The 25449-nt window shown below is 44.9% G+C and overlaps 1 protein-coding gene across 1 annotated transcript; it reads right to left on the bottom strand.

Annotated features, from left to right (window-relative positions):
• Positions 1-4138: 4138 nt before the first annotated feature.
• LOC144606828 (synapse-associated protein 1-like) lies at positions 4139-25263 on the bottom strand. The gene is made up of 9 exons (XM_078423231.1): positions 25000-25263; positions 22249-22367; positions 20309-20375; positions 19263-19336; positions 17674-17813; positions 12378-12523; positions 10147-10205; positions 9190-9340; positions 4139-5340 (listed from the first exon to the last, which is right to left on the bottom strand). The coding sequence occupies exons 1-9, from the start codon at positions 25226-25228 to the stop codon at positions 5210-5212; spliced, it is 1116 nt and encodes a 371-aa protein (XP_078279357.1). The 5' UTR covers positions 25229-25263; the 3' UTR covers positions 4139-5209.
• Between the last annotated feature and the right edge of the window lie 186 nt (positions 25264-25449).

Raw genomic sequence — 25449 nt, 5'->3', positions numbered from 1 at the left:
CAAAGTAACGGTTTAACTCGTCTGCCATTTCTTTGTTCCCCATAATAAATTCCCCTGTTTCTGTCTTCAAGGGACCCACATTTGCCTTGACTATTTTTTTTCTCTTCACGTACCTAAAAAAACTTTTGCTATCCTCCTTTATATTATTGGCTAGTTTACCCTCGTACCTCATCTTTTCTCCCCGTATTGCCTTTTTAGTTAACTTTTGTTGCTCTTTAAAAGAGTCCCAATCCTCTGTCTTCCCACTCTTCTTTGCTATGTTATACTTCCTCTCCTTAATTTTTATGCTGTCCCTGACTTCCCTTGTCAGCCACAGGTGTCTCTTACTCCCCTTAGAGTCTTTCCACCTCTTTGAAATAAATTGATCCTGCAACCTCTGCATTATTCCCAGGAATACCTGCCATTGCTGTTCTACCGTCTTCCCTGCTAGGGCCTCCTTCCAGTCAATTTTGGCCAGCTCCTGCCTCATGCCTCTGTAATCCCCTTTGCTATACTGTAATACTGACACTTCCGATTTTCCCTTCTGCCTTTCCAATTGCAGAGTAAAACTTATCATGTTGTGATCACTGCCTCCTAATGGCTCTTTTACCTCTAGTCCCCTTATCAGATCAGGATCATTACACAACACTAAATCCAGAATTGCCTTCTCCCTGGTAGGCTCCAGTACAAGTTGTTCTAAGAATCCATCTCGAAGGCACTCTACAAACTCTCTTTCCTGGGGTCCATTTCCAACCTGATTTTCCCAGTCTACCTGCATGTTGAAATCTCCCATAACCACCGTAGCATTACATTTTTGACACGCCAATTTTATCTCCTGATTCAACTTGCACCCTATGTCAAGGCTACTGTTTGGGGGCCTATAGATAACTCCCATTAGGGTCTTTTTACCCTTACAATTTCTCATTTCTATCCATACTGATTCAACATCTCCTGATTCTATGTCACCCCTTGCAAGGGAATGAATATAATTCCTTACCATCAGAGCAACCCCACCCCCTCTGCCCACCTGTCTGTCTTTTCTATACGTTGTGTACCCCCTGAATATTCAGTTCCCAGCCCTGGTCCTCTTGTAGCCATGTCTCAGTGATCCCTACAACATCATACTTGCCCATGACTAACTGAGCCTCAAGCTCATCCACTTTATTTTTTATACTACGCGCATTTAAGTACAACACTTTAACTTCTGTATTCACCTCCCCTCTCACATCGGTCACAATTGGCCCTGCCCTTAATTTCTTTTCCCCTCTAGAACTTCTGTTCCCATTCTTCCGAGAGTCTTTTGCAATATCTCCTGTATTCCCTTTTTTTAACCTCATCTTCATATTCACAATTTGTCAACCCCTCCCCCCCACTACTTAGTTTAAGGCCACAGGTGTCACACTAGCAAACCTGCCTGCCAGAATGTTTGTCCCCCTGCTGTTAAGATGTAACCCGTCCCTTTTGTACAAGTCACCCCTAGCCCAGAAGAGATCCCAGTGGTCCAGAAATCTAAATCCCTGCTCTCTGCACCAGCCCCTCAGCCATAAATTCATACCCTCTATCTCTCTGTTCCTGGCCTCACCAGCACGAGGTACCGGTAGCAGTCCAGAGATAACCACCTTCGACGTCCTACTTCTCAGTGTTTTTCCCAACTCTCTAAACTCCCGCTGTAGCACCTCCTTCCTCTTCCGCCCGACGTCATTCGTGCCCACATGCACAACGACTTCAGGTTGATCGCCTTCCCTCGCTTTCTTGCTGCTGCTTTGCCCGACCTGCGCTCAAATTTATTTTGTATAACATTTTCACACAGTAAAATATCCCATTTTAAATACAGTGAGAAAACTTGCTGCATTTGAATGGCAATAAAAAGGTCATCTCTAAGGTCTGGATTATTATCTTGATTTTCCAAATTATTTTTCAGACATTGATGAAATCCTAATTTTGGCTCAGAAATGCTTCTGTAAATCTAGCTGAACGTACTGTGTCTCGAGGAAACACTGCCAAGTTAGGCATTCAGTATAAATGAATGAAGAGGGATCCATACCTTGAAATGTTTTATATTATTTCCAATGGTGGTAATTGTTCCTTCAATGAACCCAAGGGTCTTCAGTTTCCTTGCCCAAGTAACCATTCTTTAGTAGGAAGGATGCTGGTTTACACTGAAGATAGACACAAAATGCTGGAGTAACTCGGCGGGACAGACAGCACCTCTGGAGAGAAGGAATGGGTGACTTTTTGGGTCGAGACTGGAAGAAGTGTGAAGAGACCTGAAGAAGTTTGGGTCTAAAGAAGGATCTCCACCCGAAACATCACCCATTCCTTCTCTCCAGAGATGCTGCCTGATTCGCTGAGTAACTCCAGCACTCTGTGAAACGTCACCTGTCCATGTTCCCCAGAGATGCTGCCTGACTCGCTGAGTTACTCCAGCACTTTGTGTCTTTAAAAAAAACAAACAACATCTGCACTACCTCCTGTCAAGCCTCTCCATCAATCGTATTTAGAGTATTGTGTTCGGTTTTGGTCACCCTGTTTTTGGAAAGATGGTGTTAAACTGTGAAGGGTGCAGCAAAGATTTACGAGGAAGTTGTCAGGATGTTGTGTTCCTAAACTGGACTGCTTTACATTCCATGTTTAATAATAATAATAATAATGCATTACATTTATATAGCGCTTTTCAAACACTCAAAGACGCTTTACAGGGATTACTAGAATATAGAGAAGTGAATAAATAGATAAATAAGTAAACGAACAGAAAAAGGAGACAGAAGGTGAGGTGACCGTCAGTGGTTGAAGGCAGTGCTGAACAGGTGAGACTTCAGTGATGTTTTGAATGTGGTGAGTGAGGAGGAGTCTCTGACGGTTTGGGGTAGTGAGTTCCAGAGGGTGGGAGCAGCGATGGAGAAAGCCCTGTCCCCCCAGGATCTGAGTTTGGTCCGGATGGGGGGGGGGGACAGGAGATTGGCAGCAGCAGAGCGGAGGGTGCAGGTGGGAGTGTGCCTGTGGAGGAGGTCAGTCAGGTAGGATGGGGCCAGGTTATGGAGGGCTTTGTAGGTCATGAGGAGGATTTTGTACTGGATTCTCTGGGGGATGGGGAGCCAGTGGAGTTTGTAAAGGACGGGGGTGATATGGTCACGGATCAGGGAGTGGGTGAGTAGACGGGCAGCGGAATTTTAAATGTATTGAAGTTTAAGTGTTCCCATTTCATGTTTTCCTCCAGCATTGGACACTTCATTTGTTAAAAGATTGTTCTGTCGTTGGGAGAATACACTACATATCAACCTTGAATTCAAGCTGTTGGATTCATACAATTCCTGAAGTACCATTTCTTAAATCCAACGCTCAAATATATTTTTATTGAATGTTGTGAGTTTAATTATGGCTCGTTACTTGCATCATACAATGACCACTGGTCTGTTCGTTTAAAAACTGCAACAAGTATATCTACCTCCTGTTGCAATTTGAAAGATACTCCACGTAAACAAAAAAATTTAGTCTTCTTTAAAAGAAATACTTTCTGATATTCTTCTCGCCACCACACAGCGCACACACAGCATTGCAAACCCTTATCAATGCAGATAAAACCATTTACTGACAGGTATGTTGGTAGGATGCTTGTTGTTAATGGTCATCTCCACTGTGAATATTTGGATGAAGGAGTTTATATACAAATAAAATTGCAAACATAACCATAAACACAATACGATGTATATAAGGCATTAACGGAATAACATCAAATTCAAATTCAATTAAATACATTTACATCATTCCTATAATCATAGAATATTTTCAAGATCTTTAAACTCAAGAAAGAATAATCGGCCATTTCAGTTTCACTACAGTGTAATAGCCCCGAGCACATTAGCAAAATAACTCAACACATATTAAGTAACGAAAATCTCTCAACGTTTTAGGATTCTAGACAGATGGCACATATTGCAGGCTAATCTAAGCCTTTGCGGCTGGGAAGCCAGGTATAGCATCTGAAATGTTTTATAAAGCTTATCTGCAAATGCTGCACAATTTGTTCAGAGCTCGTGATTGTATCTGGGGGAGGTGAGTGCAGCTTTTTCTAGAGGCTTGTAGGCGTGTTGTTAATAAATGGTTCAGACCAAGGCTATCTGGATTTTAGAAACAAGGAACTGCAGAGGCTGGTTTATTAAAAAAAAAACACAAAGTGCGAGAGTAACTCTGGAGAACATGGATAGGAGATCCTTTGGGTCGGGACGCCTCTTCAGCCTGAAGAAGGGTCCCGACTTAAAACGTCACCTACCTATGTCCTCCAGAGATGATGCCTGACCCGCTGGGTTACTCCAGTACTTTGGGTCGCTACCTGGGTTATAGTTACTTTCCCCGTACTTCAGTCATTTTTTCCCTCTGTTTTGCTGGCACACATTTGTCTAACAGATGAAGTGAACAAACCAGCTTTCCCTGAACGTTTTAACACACCTGCAGAAAGGCCCTCGTGACTAACTCTGCAAACCTTGTTTTAGTCCCGTGGGATTTTGTAGCTTGGCATATTCTGCGGCTTACCCTGGTGATGAAGCACGCTACTAACCAGTACCCCTTTCGCCAACCCTACGTATCAGCTGTGAAGGGGAACAGAGGGGGGTTTGCACAGTTTTATGGAGAGAGCAGGTAAACACTGTAATGGAATAAATTACTTCTAGGAAGAAGTGTCTTGGCTGCTGCTGAAAACGACAAACAAACAAACACACCTACACTTCCTGCCCAACATGGTTTTTTTCCAAATAACATTACTGATAATGAAATTAATACCAAAACCTGGTCTTCAACAAACATCAATGTAGCATTGAGAACAATAATAAGACAGGTGATGCTGAGGCATGTTTAAAAATACAAACAAAATAAAACTGACAGCATTCTTTATCTCTGGCAAAGGCATGAGCAAATTAGTTCATCAAAATTGCCTCGAGTAGGTGAGAGCCATGGGCTTTGAGAACAAGTAGACACAAAAAGCTGGAGTAACTCAGCGGGACTGGCAGCATCTCTGGAGAGAAGTATTGGGTGACGTTTGGGGTCGAGACCCTTCTTCAGACTGATGTCAGGGGAGGGGAGGGGGCGAATCGTCACCCATTCCTTCTCTCCAGAGATGCTGCCTGTCCCGCTGAGTTACTCCAGCTTTTTGTGTCTATCTTCGGTTTAAAGCAGCACCTGCAGTTCCTTCCTGCACAGGGTTATGAGAACAGGGTTGCTTCTTTCTGCAAGCTCTTTAATCCTCTTCTTGAAGCAACGCCTCAATTTCTTTCTCCCAGGCATCACTCACTTTTGCTTTCCCTTCAACAATTTCAAACTCCTGCAGTTCCCGTTGCAGTTCCTTCTCCCACTCCGGGATGTCGTCCGCTGGGAAGAGAAACGTGAACGATCTATGAACTACTTACAAGTAACGATTAAATGTGTTGGGAGGACCTGCAGATTCCAGTTTATGCTGGAGTAACTCAGCGGCTCAGGCAGCATCTCTGGAGAACAGGAATAGGTGACGTTTCGCGACCGAACCCTTTTTCAGATGAAATAGAATCACTAACATGGCTATAATCAGGCTAAACCCTATGGAGCAGCTAGTTAGTTTTCCCTTTCTAATCTTTATTCGGTACGGGGGTGGCACAGCGGTAGAGCTGCTGCCTCACAGCGCCAGAGACCCGGGTCCAATCCTAACTACGGGTGCTGTCTGTAAGGAGTTTATACGTTCTCCCCGTGACCTGCGTGGGTTTTCTCCGGGATCTCCGGGTTCCTCCCACACTTCAAAGACATGCAGGTTTGCAGGTTAATTGGCTTGGTATCATTGTAAACTGTCCCTAGTGTGTGGAGGATAGCGTAAGTGTGCAGGGATCGCTGGTCGGCGCGGACTCAGTGGGCCGAAGGCCCTGTTTCTGCGCTGTATCTCCAAACCAAACTAAACTAAACTGCTCGTAAGACTGATTTATGCGTGCACTCCAGCAGGTGAAGATCAAGTTCTGGTCTACAGTGAAAGCATAGAGCAACGTCAGGAGAGTTTAGGTGAGTTTCGAGTCAAGACCCTCTTCAGACTGTAGAATCAAACTTCAGCTGTGGGTCACTGTCAGCCAGGGAGCGCTTCAGGTGGGTGGACTCATCGTCGACTCGGGTGTCAGGTAATAAACAGACTCTCACACCTGTCCATTCAGCACAGACCCGCCAAACTCCAACTAGGAGCAAAAAGATACAAAATGCTGGAGTAATTCAGCAGGCAGGGAGCATCTCTGGCGAGCATGGAAGGTCTCGACCCATTCCCTCTCTCCAGAGATGCTGCCTGACCCACTGAGTTACTCCAGCATTTTGTGTCCATCTATGGTGTAAACCAGCATCTGCAGTTCCTTCCTACACATCAAGAGAGTTTAATTGTGTTCTGTATCAGGAACGGAACAACTGTCACCTCTCCATGTTCTCCAGAAAGGCTGCCTGACTCGCTGAGTTACTCCAGCATGATGTGTCTTTTATAGAGTTAACAATGTCTGGCTCCGGTTGGAATGTAGGAAGCACAGCAACTGATTTGCACACAATAACCACACAAGAATCAGATAATATTGAACAAACATTGCCTGCAGAATTAGCATTGGTTGGAACAGTAGGTCTGAAGAAGGGTCTCGACCTGAAATGTCACCTATTCTTTCTCTCCAGAGATGCTGCCTGACCCGCTGAGTTACTCCAGCACTTTGTGCATCTTTTTTAGTTTATTCTCACGGGTGCCGAGGTACAGTGAAAAGCTTTTTGGTGCATGCTATCCAGTCAGCGGGTCAGGCAGCATCTCAGGGGAACATGGACGTTTCTGGTCGGGACCCTTCTTCAGACCCTTTCCCCATTACAGCTTTGATTAATGAGTGACATTTAATACTTCACTCAAGCATATGGTAGAGCATTGCTTATCAAGTTAAAACAAGTCGAGGTTAAATGAAGATATTTTCTGCCTCAATTTTATTTAAAGGAGCCAGCAGGGGTTCTTTATTTGAACAGTCTTCTGGGGGGGGTGGACGGAAGAAAACTTGTTCAACATCTCAAATGGAAATCTGTACTTAGCTGTGAGAAATGATGTATTTAATAATGAGAGAAGGAATGGGTGACGTTTCGGGTCGAGATCCTTCTTCAGACTGATGTCAGGGGGGCGGGACAAAGGAAGGATATAGGTGGAGACAGGAAGACAGTGGGAGAACTGGGAAGGGGGAGGGGAAGAGAGGGACAGAGGAACTATCTAAAGTTGGAGAAGTCAATGTTCATACCGCTGGGCTGCAAGCTGCCCAAGCGAAATATGAGGTGCTGTTCCTCCTATTTCCGGTGGGCCTCACTATGGCACTGGAGGAGGCCTATGACAGAAAGGTCAGACTGGGAGTGGGAGGGGAGTTGAAGTGCTCAGCCACCGGGAGATCGGGTTGGTTAAGGCGGACTGAGCGAAGGTGTTGAGCGGAACGATCGCCGAGCCTGCGTTTGGTTTCGCCGATGTAAAGAAGTTGACACCTAGAGCAGCGGATGCAATAGATGCAAGGTTGGAGGAGGTGCAGGTGAACCTCTGTCTCACCTGGAAAGACTGTTTGGGTCCTTGGATGGAGTTGAGGGGGGAGGTAAAGGGACAGGTGTTGCATCTCCTGTGGTTGCAGGGGAAAGTGCCCGGGGATGAGGTGGTTTGGGTAGGAAGGGACCAGTGGACCAGGGAGTTACGGAGGGAGCGGTCTCTGCGGAATGCAGAAAGGGGAGGGGATGGGAAGATGTGGCCAGTGGTGGGGTAATGCTGCCTGACCTGCTGAGTTACTCCAGCATTTTGTGAATACCTTCGATTTGTACCAGCATCTGCAGTTATTTTCTTACACTATTTAATAATGGGCGGCACGGTAGCGCAGCGGTAGAGTTGCTGCTTTACAGCGAATGTAGCGCCGGAGACTCAGGTTCGATCCTGACTACGGGTGCTGCACTGTAAGGAGTTTGTACGTTCTCCCCGTGACCTGCGTGGGTTTTCTCCGAGATCTTCGGTTTCCTCCCACACTCCAAAGACGTACAGGTATGTAGGTTAATTGGCTGGGTTAATGTAAAAATTGTCCCTAGTGGGTGTAGGATAGTGTTAATGTACGGGGATCGCTGGGCGGCACGGACTTGGAGGGCCGAAAAAGGCCTGTTTCCGGCTGTATATATATGATATGATAATGAGGGTGGTGCCCAAATAGGATTTGGGCGTGATCGGTGAGGTAATGAAATGGAATGCAATATTTAAGCAATCATTGCATCTGAATAATTGCCTGCTGGTATTTAGATTTCATTGTAGTCTGAATTTAAGAGATAACTGTGCAAATAGACAATATGCATTTAAAAACTAAAGTGAAGATAGACACAAAACGCTGGAGTAACTCAGCGGGACAGGCAGCATCTCTGGAAAGAAGGAATGGGTGATGTATCGGGCCAAGACCCTTCTGCAGACTGAGAGTCAGGGGAGAGGGCTCTGGTTTGTTCTGTACCTTGTCATTCCTCTAGTTTCCCTCTCCCCTGTGTTGCCCCAGCCACGCTTTTGAAAAGAATTTTGGTATAACGTGCACAATATATTGATATTTCATACAATATATGAAATATAGGTTAATTGGCTTGGTAAATGTAAAAATTGTCCCTAGTGGATGCAGGATAGTGTTAATGTGCGGGGATCGCTAGTCGGCGCGGACCCAGTGGGCCGAAGGGCCTGTTTTTGCGCTGTATTTCTAAACTAAACTAAAAAGGACATGCAAGCACAACTCAGATAGCATTAGAGGTTAGGATTGAACCTTGAGTGCTGGGGATGTGAGGCAGTGGCTCACCTAGGTGTGCCTCATGCGAAGTCTGTACTGTTTTTGCCTTGCCACAGTTTAAACAAGACTGATCAAACTTATTATTGTGACACCTTATGTGGCACGGTGGCGCAGCGGCCTCACAGCGCCAGAGTTCCTGCCTCACAGCGCCAGAGACCCGGGTTCGATCCTGACTACGGGTGCTGTCTGTACAGTGTGTGTTCACTCCTCCCATGACCACGTGGGTTTTCTCTCGGTGCTCCGGTTTCCTCCCACACTCTAAAGACGTACAGGTTTGTAGGTTGATTTTCTTGGTAAAATTGTAAATTGTCCCCAGTTTTTATAGGATAGTGTTTGTGTGCGAGGATATCTGGTCGGCAGGAACTCGGTGGGCCGAAGGGCCTGTTTTTGCGCTTTATCTCTAAACTAAACTTACCTTGGTCACCAGGAGCTGGTTGGCCACTGCTCATGCCCAGTTGCTCCATGCCCCTCAAGATGTCTTCCTGGTTTAGGAACGATGTGTCAAATGCATCACTCACAAACTCATTAGCAGTTGGACTTATCGAAACCTCCTGTCCAGAGGGAACCTGTAAAATGTATTTACATTGAGGAATCAGCACATGCAAAAAGGCCATTCTTTTAGTTTAGTTTAGAGATACAGCTCGAAAACAGGCCCTTCGGCCCACCGAGTCCGCGCCGCCCAAGCTAGGGTCACACGAGGGACAATTTGCTATCTTTACCGAAGCCAATCACCCTACAAACCTGCACGTCTTTGGAGTGTGGGAGGAAACCGGAGCTCCCGGAGAAAACACACAGTCATGGGGAGAACGTACAAACTTCGTTCAGACAGCACCTGGAGTCAGGATCAAGCCCAGGTGTCTGGCTATATAAGGCAGCAACTCTACCTCTGCGCCACTGTGCCACCTATTTTAATTCTGTTTAGAAGTAAGGCAGGGCTGCTCAAACATTTTGCTTGGAATCATTAGAGCTGTGCTCAATCTTCACTTTGAAGACAGACACAGAGTGCTGGAGTAACTCAGTGGGTCAGGCAGCATCTCTGGATATAAACGATGGGTGACGTTTCGGATCGGGACCCTTCTTCACACTGAATGTAGGGGAGAGGGAACTGGAGGTAAGAAAAGGAGGTACTCAATCTTCACTTTATCTCAGATCGCCACATCTGGAAACTGTAAGATCTTCATTACAGTTGGAAATTAGGTTTTCACCTCAGGGCAAACTTAGAATCAAACTTAAAAAGCGGTATTAAACAAATGCTGCATTTGCTTGGTAACCTAGTGGTTCTTAGTAGTTTGGTAAATAGTGCATTCATCAAACTTAATTTTCAAAATATTCTAAAATATATGAGTTTGGTAGACATTAAAAAAAACCTTACCCCAGCAGATTCATTTTGCTTTCTCATTGGCACCGTGGATGGCTTTGAATGTACTGAATCTAGTACAAAGAAAGGACATATGTAAAACTGACTGAAGTATGGTAAAAGTTTGAATTTGATAATTTACTTCCAATTTAAGAGCACAGTGTTGAGGATACAAAGGAACTGCAGATGCTGGTTTACAAAACAAGACACAAAGTGCTGGAGTAACTCAGCGGGTCAGGCAGCATCTCTGAAGAACATGGATAGGTGAACCTTCTTCAAACTAGACCCAACCCACAACCTGACCTATCCATGTTCTCCAGAGATGCTGCATAACTGTGTTACTACTGCATTTAGTGTCTTTGTTTGTAAAACAACATCAGTCGTTCATTCTATGTTAAAAGCCTGGAATCAATCAACTGTTGAACAATTTAGGCTGGTATCTGCTGAAGTGCATAAGATTTTACTTAACACACAAGATCCTGAGGGTGGCTGTGGCAGAATCTTACACTCAAATAGTCATGCGGGGCGGCACAGTGGTGCAGCGGTAGAGTTGCTGCCTACTAGATCGCCAGAGAACTGTGCTCGATCCTGACTATAAGGGCTGTAAGAAAATAAATGCAGATGCTGGTACAAATCGAAGGTATTTATTTCACAAAATGCTGGAGTAACTCAGCAGGTCAGGCAGCATCTCAGGAGAGAGGGAATGGGTGACGTTTCGGGTCGAGACTCTTCTTCAGCCCCTTCTGACTATAGAGGCTGTCTGTACAGAGTTTGTATGCAGGTTTGTAGGCTAATTGACTTGGTAAAAATATTGTCCTAGTGAGTGTAGGATAGCGTTAATGTGCGAGGATCTCAGGTTGGGGCAGACCCGATGGGCTGAAGGGCCTGTTACAGCGCTCTATCACTAAACTAAACAGATGGTACAACATACATTCTCTGAGTGGTGAGACTTTCGTGAGCTAATCTTCAAAGAACAGTGGAAGAAAATTATTTTAACATTGTGAAGGTAGAGGCAGACAGATTTTTGGAAAGCCAGGGTTAAAGGCTTAACATAGACAGGCAGGGACATGAAATTATGATTACAGTCAACCAAGATCTTATTTTAAAAAATGACTCAAAATGCTGAAGTAACTCAGTGGGTCAGGCAGCATCCCTTATTCTGAGGCAAGGTCCCGACCCGAAATGCCACCTATCCACGTTCTCCAGAGATGCTGCCTGATCCACTGAGTTACTCCAGCACTTATTTAAGGATGTGGGGGGGGGGGGGGGGAGGTTTAATAAGAACCTGAGGGGTATCTATTTTACACAAAGGGTGGTGGCTGTATGGAACGGGCTGCTAGAGGAGGTAGTTGAGGCAGAGACTATTGCAACGTTTAAGAGACATTTGGATAGTTTGTGGATTGGTTTAGAGGGATATGGGCCAAGCACGGGCAGGTGGGACTAGCTTAGATGGGGCATGTTGGTTGGTGTGGGCCAGTTTCCACACTGTATGACTCTATGACTCCAGGAAGTTGGGAACATTGTGTTTAGATAGAGGCTTGAATGTCCTCTTTCTGCCTCGAAGGTAGACATAAAATCCTGGAGTAACTCAGCGGGTCAGGCAGCATCTCTGGAGAGAAGGAATGGGCGACGTTTCAGGTCAAGACCCTTCTTCAGACTGATTTAATTTAAATTTAAACCAGCATTTGCAGGTTTTTTTCCCCCTACTCTTTCTGCCTCTGTTGTTCTATGTTTCTATAATGAGAAATGGAAGGACTGTGTGTAGATGGGACATGTTGGTCGGCTTGGGCAAATTGGGCCGAAGGGCCTGTTTCCTCGCTATGGCGTGAAGGGCACAGTGTTGTTGGTTTGTGAGCAGAGATGGTTTGTTGACAAAGCGCCAGCAATATTGAAATACTAGACCAAGTGGACCCGTTGGGCCCAAACCTCTCCTGCATTGGTACAGCACCCTCTCCTTCCCCCTTCCCCTCCCTCCTCCCCCCCCCCTCCCTCCACCCCTCCCCCCCTAGGAGATAGATTTAAACTTTAAAATGTGAATAACTTTAAAAATATAACACCGATTTCAACGAAACTTCTTCCATTAGCACCAAAGGGATGACGGTGAGTAAGGTGGGCCTAAAATTGTTGCGCTATCGTGTATCGTTTTGGTTGTAGTTCAGGAACAAACAAACAAACAAACGAGAGTTTTAGTATATAGATAGAACCCAGCATCACGCGTTTTGTGACACTGATTCACGTGTGGGCACCTGTGGAAGGGACGCTGCTTTCTGAAGGGTCCGGTTCATCTCTGGAGTTTTCAGGCTGTCCGGCAGCTTGAGACAAGAGTTGTGCTGATTGTTTAATGAGAGATATTCGGTAAAAATAGTTCTTCCAGAACTGCTCTTCCTTTACGCTGCAAAGGAAGAAATGTAGTTAGTTGAAAACATACTTCCAGTTATAGAGATGCACACTCATTTTGTAGAATTGCATAATCTTGCAGATAAGATACAAAAAGCTGGAATGATCAGTTAAGAGCACATGAGCCTTAAGCCTTACTGGTCCAAATCGATGTCGTAGCCACCCACCAACCTACCAAACAACTCTGAATTCTGTTGCTTTGTCATTTCAACAATATAGAAATTCAGAATTCCCAATGAACCTGCTTGTGGAACGGATTTTAATCTTTAGAAATGTTCACGTTGATGGTTGAATAAGGTACAAACATTCTCCGTAGATTAGACAAGGGTTTCGGCATTCATGACATTATTTTATTTTCAATGTTCAATAGTTGTAATCAATCCTTCAAAGCAAAAACTTGCATTAAAATAATCACAGAGGACATTTTTCCTCTCTGCCACACAAGGATGTGAAATTTCAGCCTGTCAATTCTCATCACCATGCCGATACAGAATACAAAAACACATGGTGGCATGGTGGCGCAGCGGTAGACTTGCAGCGCCGGAGACCCGGTGTCAATCCTGACCACGGGTGCTGTCTGTACGGAGTATGTACATTCTCCCCGTGACTGCGTGGGTTTTCTCCGAGATCTTCGGTTTTTTTACCACACTCCAAAGACGTGCAGGATTGTAGATTAATTGGCTCGGTATTACTGGAAATTGTCCCTAGTGCGTGTAGGATGAGTTAACGTGCAGGGATTGTTGGTCGGCGTGGACTCGGTGGGGTCTGTTTCCGCGCTATATCTCTAAACTAAACTTACGCTCAATATAAATTAGCGGGGACTCAGTACATGATTTAATTATTTCACTGAAACGAACAACTTGCGAATCAAGTCGGACATGTTTTGGCAGTTACAGATTTATCCTGGCAAGTTTGCTGTGCGTTTTATCAATGACTGAGCGAGAACATCCTTGCTAATACTCAACAGAAATTCCAACACCTAATCTCAATGACACAACATAGATAAATAAATCTGAACTGCAAATGTGGAACTTGTCAAGCCTTAATTGGAGCATGTATTGTCCTTGGTAAAATAAAAATTGAAGAACAAAAGAGATGCCTGGGGCAGGTTGGAAACCAAGCCATAGAAAGATTCAGCATGGAAATAGGAACTTCAGCCCATTGTGTCAAGCATCTAATTTTATTAAATCAAATCCTGTCATAGCCATTTCATTCTTCCCTCATTCCCGTCATTGACAGGCTGGGTATTGAGTAATAAGGAAGGGTTAGTTAGCAGTCTTGTTGTGCGAGGCCCCTTGGGCAAAAGTGACCATATGGTGGAGTTCTTCATTAGGATGGAGAGTGACAAAGTCAATTCAGAAACAAGTGTTCTGAACTTAAAGAAAGGTAACTTTGAGAGTATGAGATGTGAATTGTCCAAGATAGACTGGCAATTTATACTTTAAGGGTTGACGGTGGACATGCAATGGAAGGCATTTAAAGATTGCATGGATGAACTACAACAATTGATCATCCCAGTTTGGCAAAAGAACAAACCAGGAAAGGTAGTGCATCCGTGGCTAACAAAGGAAATCAAGGATAGTATTAAAACAAAAGATGAAGCATATAAATTAGCCAGAAAAAGTATCATACCAGAGGACTGGGAGAAATTCGGTGTCCAGCAGAGGAGGACAAAGGGCTTAATTAGGAAAGGGAAAATAGATTATGAGAGAAAACTGGCAGGGAACATAAAAACTGACTGCAAAAGCTTTTATAGATATGTGAAGAGAAAAAGACTAGTTAAGACAAATGTAGGTCCCTTGCAGTCGGAAACAGGTGAATTGATCATAGGGACCAAGGAGATGGCAGACCAATTGAACAACTACTTTGGTTCTCTCTTCACTAGGGAAGACATAAACAATCTGCCGGAAATAGCAGGGGACCGGGGGTCGAACGAGATGGAGGAACTGAGGGTAATCCAGGTTAGTCGGGAAGTGGTGTTAGGTAAATTAAATGGATTAAGGGCCGATAAATCCCCAGGGCCAGATAGGCTGCATCCCAGCGTGCTTAAGGAAGTAGCCTCAGAAATAGTGGATGCATTAGTGATAATTTTTCAAAACTCTTTAGATTCTGGAGTAGTTCCCGAGGATTGGAGGGTAGCTAATGTAACCCCACTTTTTAAAAAGGGAGGGAGAGAGAAACCGGGGAATTATAGACCAGTTAGCCTAACATCGGTAGTGGGGAAAATGCTAGAGTCAGTTATTAAAGATGTGATAGCATCACATTTGGAAAGTGGTGAAATCATCGGACAAAGTCAGCATGGATTTATGAAAGGCAAATCATGCCTGATGAATCTTATAGAATTTTTCGAGGATGTAACTAGTAGAGTGGATAAGGGAGAACCAGTCGATGTGTTATATCTGGACTTTCAGAAGGCCTTCGACATGGTCCCACATAGGAGATTGGGGTACAAACTTAAAGCACACGGAATTGCGGGTTCAGTGTTGAGGTGGATAGAGAATTAGTTGGCTGACAGGAAGCAAAGAGTAGGAATAAATGGGTCCTTTTCGGAATGGCAGGCAGTGACTAGTGGGGTACCGCAAGGCTCAGTGCTGGGACCCCAGTTATTTACAATATATATTAATGATTTGGACGAGGGAATTGAATGCAATATCTCTAAGTTTGCGGATGACACGAAGCTGGGTGGCAGTGTTAGCTGCGAGGAGGATGCTAGGAGGCTGCAGAGTGACTTGGATAGATTAGGAGAGTGGGCAAATGCATGGCAGATGCAATATAATGTGGATAAATGTGAGGTGATCCACTTTGGCGGCAAGAACAGGAAAGCAGAGTATTACCTGAATGGTGGCCAATTAGGAAAAGGGGAGATGCAACGTGACCTGGGTGTCATGGTGCACCAGTCATTGAAAGCAAGCGTACAGGTGCAGCAGGCAGTGAAGAAAGCGAATGGTATGTTAGCATTCATAGCAAGAGGATTTGAGTATAGGAGCAGGGAGGTTCTGCTGCAGTTGTACAGGGCCTTGGTGAGACCGCACCTGGAGTATTGTGTACAGTTTTGGTCTCCTAATCTGAGGAAAGACATTCTAGCCTTAGAGGGAGTACAGAGAAGGTTCACCAGATTGATCCCTGGGATGGCAGGACTTTCATATGAAGACTGGATAGACTAGGCTTATACTCGCTGGAATTTAGAAGACTGAGGGGGGATCTTATTGAAACATATAAAATTCTTAAGGGGTTGGAGAGGCTAGATGCGGGAAGATTGTTCCCGATGTTGGGGAAGTCCAGAACAAGGGGTCAAAGCTTAAGGATAAGGGGGAAGTCTTTTAGGACCGAGATGAGAAAACATTTCTTCACACAGAGAGTGGTGAGTCTGTGGAATTCTCTGCCACAGAAGGTAGTTGAGGCCAGTTCATTGGCTATATTTAAGAGGGAGTTAGATGTGGCCCTTGTGGCTAAAGGGATCAGGGGGTATGGAGAGAAGGCAGGTACAGGTTACTGAGCTGGATGATCAGCCATGATCATATTGAATGGCGGTGCAGGCTCGAAGGGCCGAATGACCTACTCCTGCACCTATTTTCTATGTTTCTATAGATAGAGTCATAGATATAGTCTATCTCATAGATAGAGACACAGATTGATACAATGTGGAAACAGGCCCTTCGGCCCAACTCGCCCACACCGGCCAACAATGTGCCAGCTACCTTACTCCCACTTGCCTGCGCTTGGTCCATATCCCTCCAAACCTGTCCTATCCATGTACCTGTCCAACTGTTTCTTAAATGATGGAATAGTCCCAGCCTCAACTACCTCCTCTGGCAGCTTGTTCCATACACCCACCACCCTTTGTGTGAAAAAGTTACTTCTCGGATTCCCACTCCAGATTCCACCATTTATCCAGGCATTAAAGGCAACGTACAGTGGCCAATTAGACACGCAGGTACTGACCTCCCAGCCACCGATTAAAGGGATCTACTGGAAGTAAGCCTAAAAAACCTTCTTCAGGAAGAGGGTACAAGAGCATAAGAACAGTGATCACTGTATCTAAATAACGTTACCTTACACTTTAAATGGAATCAGGTCCGTCAACCCACCGAGTCCGCGCCAACCAGCGATCCCCGCACACTAGCACTATCCTACGCACAAGGGGACAATCTTTTTACATTCGAAGCCAATTAATCTCCAAACCTGCACGTTTTTGGAACGTGGGAGGAAACCGGAGCACGGAACATGGGTCTCTGGCGCTGTAAGGCAGCAACTCTACCGCTGCGCCACCGTGCCACCCTCTTTAATTGCTAATAAATGAGAAGCTCACCCTTGCCAATCAAAACCGACAATCAAATCATATCAGACCATGGAAGTGGTACACTATAATCCTCAGAGCTTTTTTTCTGCACTCTGTATCTTCCTCTTTGTTCTATCTATTGTACTTGAGTTTAACTTGATTGTATCTAAGTATGGTATATCTGATCTATTCGGATAGCATACAAAACAAGCTTCTCACTGTACCGCAGTCGGTACACGTGACAATCATAGCTTTGCAACTTTCTCTCCCTTACAACATTCATTCTGAAGAAGGGTTCCAACCGGAAACGTCCTCTATCCATGTGCTCCAGATAGGCTTTTTAGTTTAGTTTAGTTTAGTTTAGAGATACAGCGTGGAAACAGGCTCTTCGGCCTATCGGGTCCGCGCCGACCAGCGATCCCCGCATATTAACACTGTCCTACACACACTAGGGACAATTTTTACATTTACCAAGCCAGTTAACCTACAAACCTGTACGTCTTTGGAGTGTGGGAGGGAACCAAAGATTTTGGAGAAAACCCACGCAGGTCACGGGGAGAACGTACAAACTCCGTACAGACAGCACCCGTTGTTGTGATCGAACCCGGGCCGACCACGCTGCATTCGCTGTAAGGCAGCAACTCTACCGCTGCGCCACCGTGCCGCATAGAAGCTGTCTGACCTGCTGAGTTATTCCAGCACTTTGTGTCTTGCGAGAAATAATACATTTTTATGAAATTTATGCTACACTTTGATATGTGGTGGCTAAACCAAGCAGAAAGGTTTATCGGGTTAATTGATAGTTCAGGACCTTTTGGGAGTGGTGGTCTTAGAGGAGGAAGACGCAAGGATTTCTGTCCACTTACAGTTTTGGAACAAGCTCGAAACGCATTTTGCTCAGCAGCTTGTCTTCACGAAGCATTGTAACAGCAACAGGTGCCAGGGTGTTGAAATCAAAGTTAAATCGTACACCAGCAGGAGGATCTCGCAGAAAGTTCTGACGATCCTGTAAAAGCAAACAACCTGCTTAGCTTCCGTTGAGCCCAGAACTATCTTGGTTACGTACACAATCTACCTCCGCATCACTTCAGCAGAAAGTACTGCTAGTTCAGCGACACAGCAAGGAAACAGGCCTTTCGGCCCACCGAGTCCACGCCGACCATCGATCACCCATACACTAGTTCTATGTTATCCCACCTTCTCTTCCACTCCTTACACGCTAAGGCCAATTAACCCTACAAACCGGCACGTCTTTTGTATGTGGGAGGGAACCGGAGAATATGGAGAAACCCCACGATTTCACAGGGAGAAAGTGCAAACTTTGTACAGAGAGCACCTGTCGTCAGGATCGAACCATGATCTCTAGTACCGTAAAGCAGCATCTCTACCACGGTGCCACTGGGCCTCCCTCCAGACTCCTATGTAAGTGCTACCAGAAAACTGTCTTTAAACTACAAAATAAATCACTGGGAAATATAAATAGGCAACGTTTCAGGTTGGGAGTTTTCTTCAGATTTAAGAAGGTCCCGACTGAAACATCGCCTATACATTTCTCCAAAGAGTTGCCTGGCAAGCTGAGCTACTCCTGCACTTTGTGTCTTCTTTTGCAAACCATCACCTGCAGTTTCTTGTGTCTCCAAATAATTGACTGCCCTTTCCTTCCCCATTCATATTGTGGAATGTGAAGGAAAGACTTCATCCATTTGCTCTTCATATCTTATTCCTCAGCAGCCTCTCAATGCACTTAGTTTAATGAAATCCATGAGCAAAATACTGCTGATGCTGGAAATCCAAAATAAAAACAGCAAATGCTGGAAATACTCTGCAAGTCATTGGAACACAATAATTAACACCAGAAATAGTGCACTCAGTTTCTAACGCATGCTCTAACATTTGATAATATCTTAAGATACAAGGATCTGTAGATTAAATCTACAACAAAAGACACAAAATGCTAAAGTAACTCAGCGGGTCAGGCGGCATCTCTGGAAGATGTTCCCTGACCTGTTGAGTTACTCCAGCACTTTGCGCCTTTTAAAACAAATAAGATGATGATCCATTCAGCCCATCAAGTCTACTCCGCCATTCAATCATGGCTGATCTATCTCTCCCTCCTAACCCCATTCTCCTGCCTTCTCCCCATAACCTCTGACACCTGTACTAACCAAGGGTCAGGGCTGAAGAAAGGTCTCCTATGTATGTTCTCCAGCGATGCTGTCTAATCCACTGAGTTAATCTAGCATTGGCCAGAGGAAACATCATCCCTATACATTACCATTAAAAAGTGTGTGCATTTCAATAAGATCACAACCTATTCTTAGTCAACTCAACAAAGGCCCAGTATCCTTAACCTGTCCTCATACAGAAAAGTACATCATCTCAGGAATTTTGAATTTAGGATAGGGAAAAGAAAATCTGGTGAAAATGATGAAAGTTATTGTATTTACCAACTTACTTCAGACAAAGAGAGGACTTGTTGCTTTACAGACTCCTCATTATTGTATCCTGCCCAGGGTGGAAGTGCTGATTCTAGAAATAAAATGATTAGTGATTGCATGTTAGTATTTAATAAACAGTTTAGTCTTTTAGTCTGATCCTCAGCCTTTTAATCTGATTTTCAATCATTCATTAAATTGATGTTATGTATTGTTAAGAGTGAAAACTAGAAGAATGGCATTTAACACGTTTATTAAATATCTGTAAATAACATTGATCCATCGGCAATGGGAATTCAACTTGAAAATTGGGTTGACCCTTTTGTTCAGTTAAAACACTATGATATGTTTAGTTTAGAGACACAGTGTGGAAACAGGCCCTTCAGCCCATCGACCAACAATCACCTGTACCCTAACTCTAACCCTAACCCAGGGGCAACTTACAGAAGCCAATTAACCTACAAACCTGCACGTCTTTGGAATGTGGGAGAAAACCCCAGCGGTTCACAGGGAGAACATACATACTTCGTACGGGCAACACCGGTAGTAAGGATCGAACCTGGGTCTCTGGCATTGTAAGGCAGCAACTCTACTGCTGCACCTCCGGGCCACACTCAAATAACAATTTTCCCTCAACTGATTTGAAGGAAATGCAGTTCCACAATTTGGTTGCCCTGGTTTTTACAGCATTATTGGCAAAATACTTGTTTCTGAAACATGAAAGAAGTTCATAAATCTAAGGTTCCTTACATCTTCTGCAAAATATTCACAGTCTTAATAAAATAAAATTGTTCTTTCTAAGTTTGCTATTGAAGAATGACATAGCTTGTGGTGTAGGTTTGGAATAAAAGCACCTAAAATCTTTCAAAAGAAAATTAAGTTTATAACGGTAGGAATGGATGATAACTATCTCAAAATAATTTACTCAAGTTAAACTTGAGATGTAGATGGAATGAGGACCATTCCTGATTCTGAAAGCACAAAGAAGCAGAGAAAACGTCAGACGGGAGTCACTGGCGAGAATTGTATATAGACACTCGCATGAATGTTTTGATAAAGTAAGTACCTGATTTCTTTGATTTTTGTTCGTTCAGAAATTTTTCTTGTTCCTTATTGAAATTTCCAATGATTGTCTGCAAATGACAAATAAATGAGAGGTATTAATCTGATTAAAATAACTCGGAACAAGTGCATTTTGAGTTTAATTCAGATTGATAGAGGGAAATTATAAATGGCATTGACGGATAATGTTGTTACATTTTTTGCTTCTTCAAGTAATTTTAAACCCTCCCAATTAGTAGGTTCAGCTGATAATAGTCACATCTAATTCTGGCCCCAGCCCACAGCCTTACTACATGTTATTAACTTTGATATCTACTGAGTCTCCCATTCCAAGGGACCAAGAGTCGGATATTCTAATCTAGATGGCAGTGTCTAACACATTAGCAACTTCAACAGCATTTGAAATTCAGATTTTGCTTTAGTTTTAGAGATACAGCATGGAAACAGGCCCAACGGACCACCTAGACCATGCTGACCTGCGATCACCCGTTCGCATTAGTCCTATGTTATCCCATTTTCTCATCAACACCCTGCGCATTAGGGAGAATATTACAGAAGCCCAATTAATCTACAAACCCGCACGTCTTTGGGATGTGGGAGGAAACCGGAGCACCCGGAGGAAACCCACGCGGTCACAGGGAGAACGTGCAAACTCCTCACGGACAGCACCAGTTAGGATTGAACCCGGGTTTCCGGCGCTGTGAGGCAGCAACTCTACCAGCTGCGCCACCCCTTTTGTGAAGCCCAAGAGCCCAACTCCCCAGCTGAAACGGTGCAGATATAGAGGCCAGGGTAATGCTAATCCAGGCAGTTATATCATAGTTAAAGATCTGCAACTCATGATGCACTGACGGAGTGGACGGCCCTCATTTGCACACACCCCTACCCTGTTAAAGCCCAATGGCTCAGTTGGTAGAAGCACTGAGTGATAAAATAAATCTAAGTCACTAAGGCAGACTCAGGTTTAATGGCTCATTCACACCAAGTTAATTTATCAAGGCTAAGCAAACAAGGTCTTTAGGACAAAAGAAAATCACCAGGCAAGGTATTCCCATCCTAATTGCTATCCAGCCCAACATATTCATAGATATGTACTTGGTTCGAAACACTAGAGGACTGGCATTAGAGCACAGACATAAAGAGCAGAGCATCAATCACTGTAGCCAGAAGGGCAAGGAGAGGGGAGAATGGGGAAAAGTTTTTGAAAAAAGGAACTTTAAACAAAATCTAAGCATCTTTTCCAAATAACAAATATGTAACCAGTTCCTATAATAGCTGTTTTGTGGAACCCGTGTGACCTAACCTTCCAGAGCAGCCTACCATGTGGAATCTTGTCAAATGCTCTGTCATTTTTTCTGTCATAATCACATTCTTGATTAGTGCGGGTGTCGGGGGTTATGGGGAGAAGGCAGGAGAATGGGGTTAGGAGGGAGAGATAGAGCAGCCATGATTGAATGGCGGAGTAGACTTAATGGGCTAATTCTACTCCTATCACTTTTGATCGTATGATGAAAACAGCAAACAGAAAGTCTTGAAGAGTCCCGACCCAAAGAGTTGCCTGTCCATTTCCCTCCGCAGATGCTGCCTGACCCACCGAGTCCATCCAGCAGTTTGTTTTTTGCTTACGATTCCAGTTTCTGCAGTCTCTTCTGCCTCTAAAACAAACTCTCTACTGAGCATTTAGGCCCACTGCTTAATGTATTACATCCAACTCCTGTTTGTGCTACTTTAAATAAGGTTCTGTGTGCACAGAAATTCATTCCCAATATTATTAACGTCATTACCACTACACTAAAACTTAATTTACCGAGTGAACATTTCTCACCAGGTAAAATACAGAGGGAACCAGCAGAGACTAGATTTATCACTCAGTGGAAAATCCAACTTAAAGCTCATAACCTTGTTCTAACAGATATTTTCTGGCAATACTGTAGTTGCTCGAACCATATCAAGGAGATTGCCTATTTTATGTTCCTCGACAGTTTTCTTTATTGTCTGGGCAGTCTCTCGCATTGAGTCCGATACTTTCTTTGAAGCAGATGTAGCCACATTCCGCAGGTAACCTGGAATTAAAAATACACACACGTTAAGTATACTAGTCGTACCTAACATTTTTAGTTGTAAATTGTTAACTTGTAATTATATACTGATTTTAACATGACAAAGGGCTCCACAGGGCCATTATCAAATAAAGAGGCAAACTGCCTAAGTAACTAGGGCAAAGCGGTGGCGCAGCGCTAGAGTTGCCGCTTTACAGCGCCACAGACCCGGGTTTGATCCTGACTATGGGTGCAGTCTGTATGGAGTTTGTACGTTCTCCCTGTGACCACGTGGGTTTTCTCCGACAGGTCCGATTTCCTCCTATACTGCAAAGACATACTGGTTTGTAGGTTAATTGTAGGCTTTTTTATGCTGTCTGACCCGTTGAGTCCCTCCAGTTTTTTGTGCCTATCTTTGGTTTAAACCAGCATCTGCAGTTCCTTCCTACACAATTAATTCTGGTCACTTGATTCAGAAAAGTGCCATATTTGAGCAAAAGTGTGGTACACTGTTGGGTGCCCTGTTTGTGATGCTAAGTTGTTAATCCATATCAACGTCTGCTCTCCAAACTACGGTAAATTTGATTAGTAAGGCTGTCAGGGGTTATGGGGAGTAGGCAGGAGAATGGGGTTGAGAGGGAAAGATAGATCAGCCATGATTGAATGGTAGAGTAGACTTGATGGGCCGAGTGGCCTAATTCTGCTCCTATCACTTATAAAGTTCCCGTGTGTAGGAAGGAACTGCAAATGCGTAGGCAGATGCTGTTTTATACTGAAGATTTACACAAAATGCTGAAGTAACTTAGTGGGACAGTGAAAGGGCTGGTCCTGGGGTGAAGGGGAAGGGGAGTGTTTGGTGCACACTCATGTATAAAATATAAAGGTGTATATAAATATAAGGAGTATAAAATCATGAGAGAAATAGATCGAGTAGATGCAGAGTCTCTTGCCCAGAGGAGGTGAATCAAGGACCAGAGATCATAGGTTTAAGGTAAAGGGGAAAAGATTTAATAGGAATCCGAGGGGTAACTTTTTCACAGAAAGGGAACGAGCTGCCAGGGGAGGTAGTTGAGGCTGGGACTATACCGACGTTTAAAAAACAGTTAGACAGGTAGATGGATAGTACAGGTTTGGAGGGATATGGTCCAAGGTGGGACTAGTGTCGCTGCGACATGTTGGCCGGTGTGGGCAGGTTGGGCTGAAGGGCCTGTTTTCGTGCTGTATCACTCTACAATAGACAATAGGTGCAGGAGGAGGCCATTCGGCCCTTTGAGCCAGCACCACCATTCAATGTGATCATGGCTGATCATTCTCAATCAGTACCCCGTTCCTGCCTTCTTTCCCATACCCCCTTGATAAGCAAGTCAACGCTGTGGTAAAAGCCAGCTTCTTCCAACTTCGAACCATAGCTAAAATCAAACCTTTCCTCCAATTCGACGACACAGAAAAAATCATTCACGCTTTCATTTCCTCCCGCCTAGACTACTGCAACTCCCTATACACTGGGATCAGCCAATCTTCCCTGTCCCGCCTGCAACTGGTCCAAAACGCCGCAGCGAGACTTCTGACGGGTACCCGTAAAAGGGACCACATCACCCCGATTCTGGCCTCTCTCCACTGGCTCCCTGTACGGTACAGAATCAACTTCAAGCTCCTCCTATTCACGTATAAAGCCCTAAATGGACACTCCCCCCCCCCCTACATCAAAAATCTTCTAACCCCCCTCTCTAACTCCAGGTCCCTCAGGTCGGCCGACTTGGGGCTACTCACTATCCCGCGGTCTAGGCTTAAGCTCAGGGGTGACCGCGCTTTTGCGGTTGCAGCTCCTAGACTGTGGAACAGCATCCCTCTCCCCATCAGAACTGCCCCCTCCATCGACCCCTTTAAGTCCAGGCTCAAAACCTATTTCTACTCCCTAGCGTTTGAGGCTCATTGAGGAGGCGCTGTGAACTGTTTGCGTGCTGCTGTATGTTTCATTTTTTTTCCCCATTGGAACCTAATCAGATGTACAGCACTTTGGTCAACGTGGGTTGTTTTTAAATGTGCTATACAAAATAAAATTGACTTGACTTGACTCCGCTATCCTTAAGAGCTCTATCTAGCTCTCTCTTGAATGCGTTCAGAGAATTGGCCTCCACTGCCTTCTGAGGCAGAGAATTCCACAGATTCACAACTCTCTGACCGAAAAAGATTTTCCTCATCTCCGTTCTAAATGGCCTTACCCCTTATTCTTAAACTGTGTGGCCCCTGGGTCTGGACTCCCCCAACATTGGGAACATGTTTCCTGCCTCTAACGTGTCCAACCCCTTAATAATCTTATACGTTTCGATAAGATCCCCTCTCATCCTTCTAAATTCCAATGTATACAAGCCTCTATAGGTACACAGGGTGGTGAATCTGTGGAACTCATTGCCACATAAGGCTGTGGAGGCCAGGTCAGTGGGCATTTTAAAGGCAGAGGTGGATAGATTGTTGATCAGTGCGGGTGTCAGGGGTTATGGGGAGAAGGCAGGAGAATGGGGTTAGGAGGGAGAGATAGATCAGCCATGTCATGATAGAATGGTGGAGTAGACTTGATGGGCTGAATGGCCTAATTCTGCTCCTGTCACATGGGGATTAAGGAGGTTGGGGACGAGAGTGTTTGGTGCGCACTCACTGCCCACGCCTCTGGCCTGCTCAGGGCCGGCTGCGCCTGCGGCTCCAGGCCCGGCCTCAGGCTCCAGTCCCGGCGGCGGCGGCGGCGGCATCGCCTCCGTCTCCGCCCCCTCCCCCTCCTCCTCACGATCCTCCCTCGGATGCAGCAGCTCGGCTTCCTCCTGGCGGGCGGAGTAGCCGGCGTCTCCCGGCCACGCCAGCCACCCGCCAGCCGCCAGCGCCCTGAACATGGTAAAGCCTGGAGCGCTAGGCCGCGCCGTCGCCACAGCAACCTTCCGTCCGCAACGCCCTCTGGGACCTGTAGTCCCTCTTCCCCCCCCCCCCAAACGAAAACTCCGCCTCCTCTCACAATAAACACCTCCAGCGGATTGCCAGCGCTGTTTATACAACGTTGGCATGAGATGCAATGTTTTAATTTCCAGTAAAACCTTAAAAATATATATGTTTGAGG

The sequence above is a fragment of the Rhinoraja longicauda genome, chromosome 27 (assembly GCF_053455715.1).
Source record: "Rhinoraja longicauda isolate Sanriku21f chromosome 27, sRhiLon1.1, whole genome shotgun sequence".
Lineage (NCBI taxonomy): Eukaryota > Metazoa > Chordata > Chondrichthyes > Rajiformes > Arhynchobatidae > Rhinoraja > Rhinoraja longicauda.
Note: the sequence above shows the minus strand (reverse complement) of the source record. Positions and strands in the feature narration are given on the sequence as shown.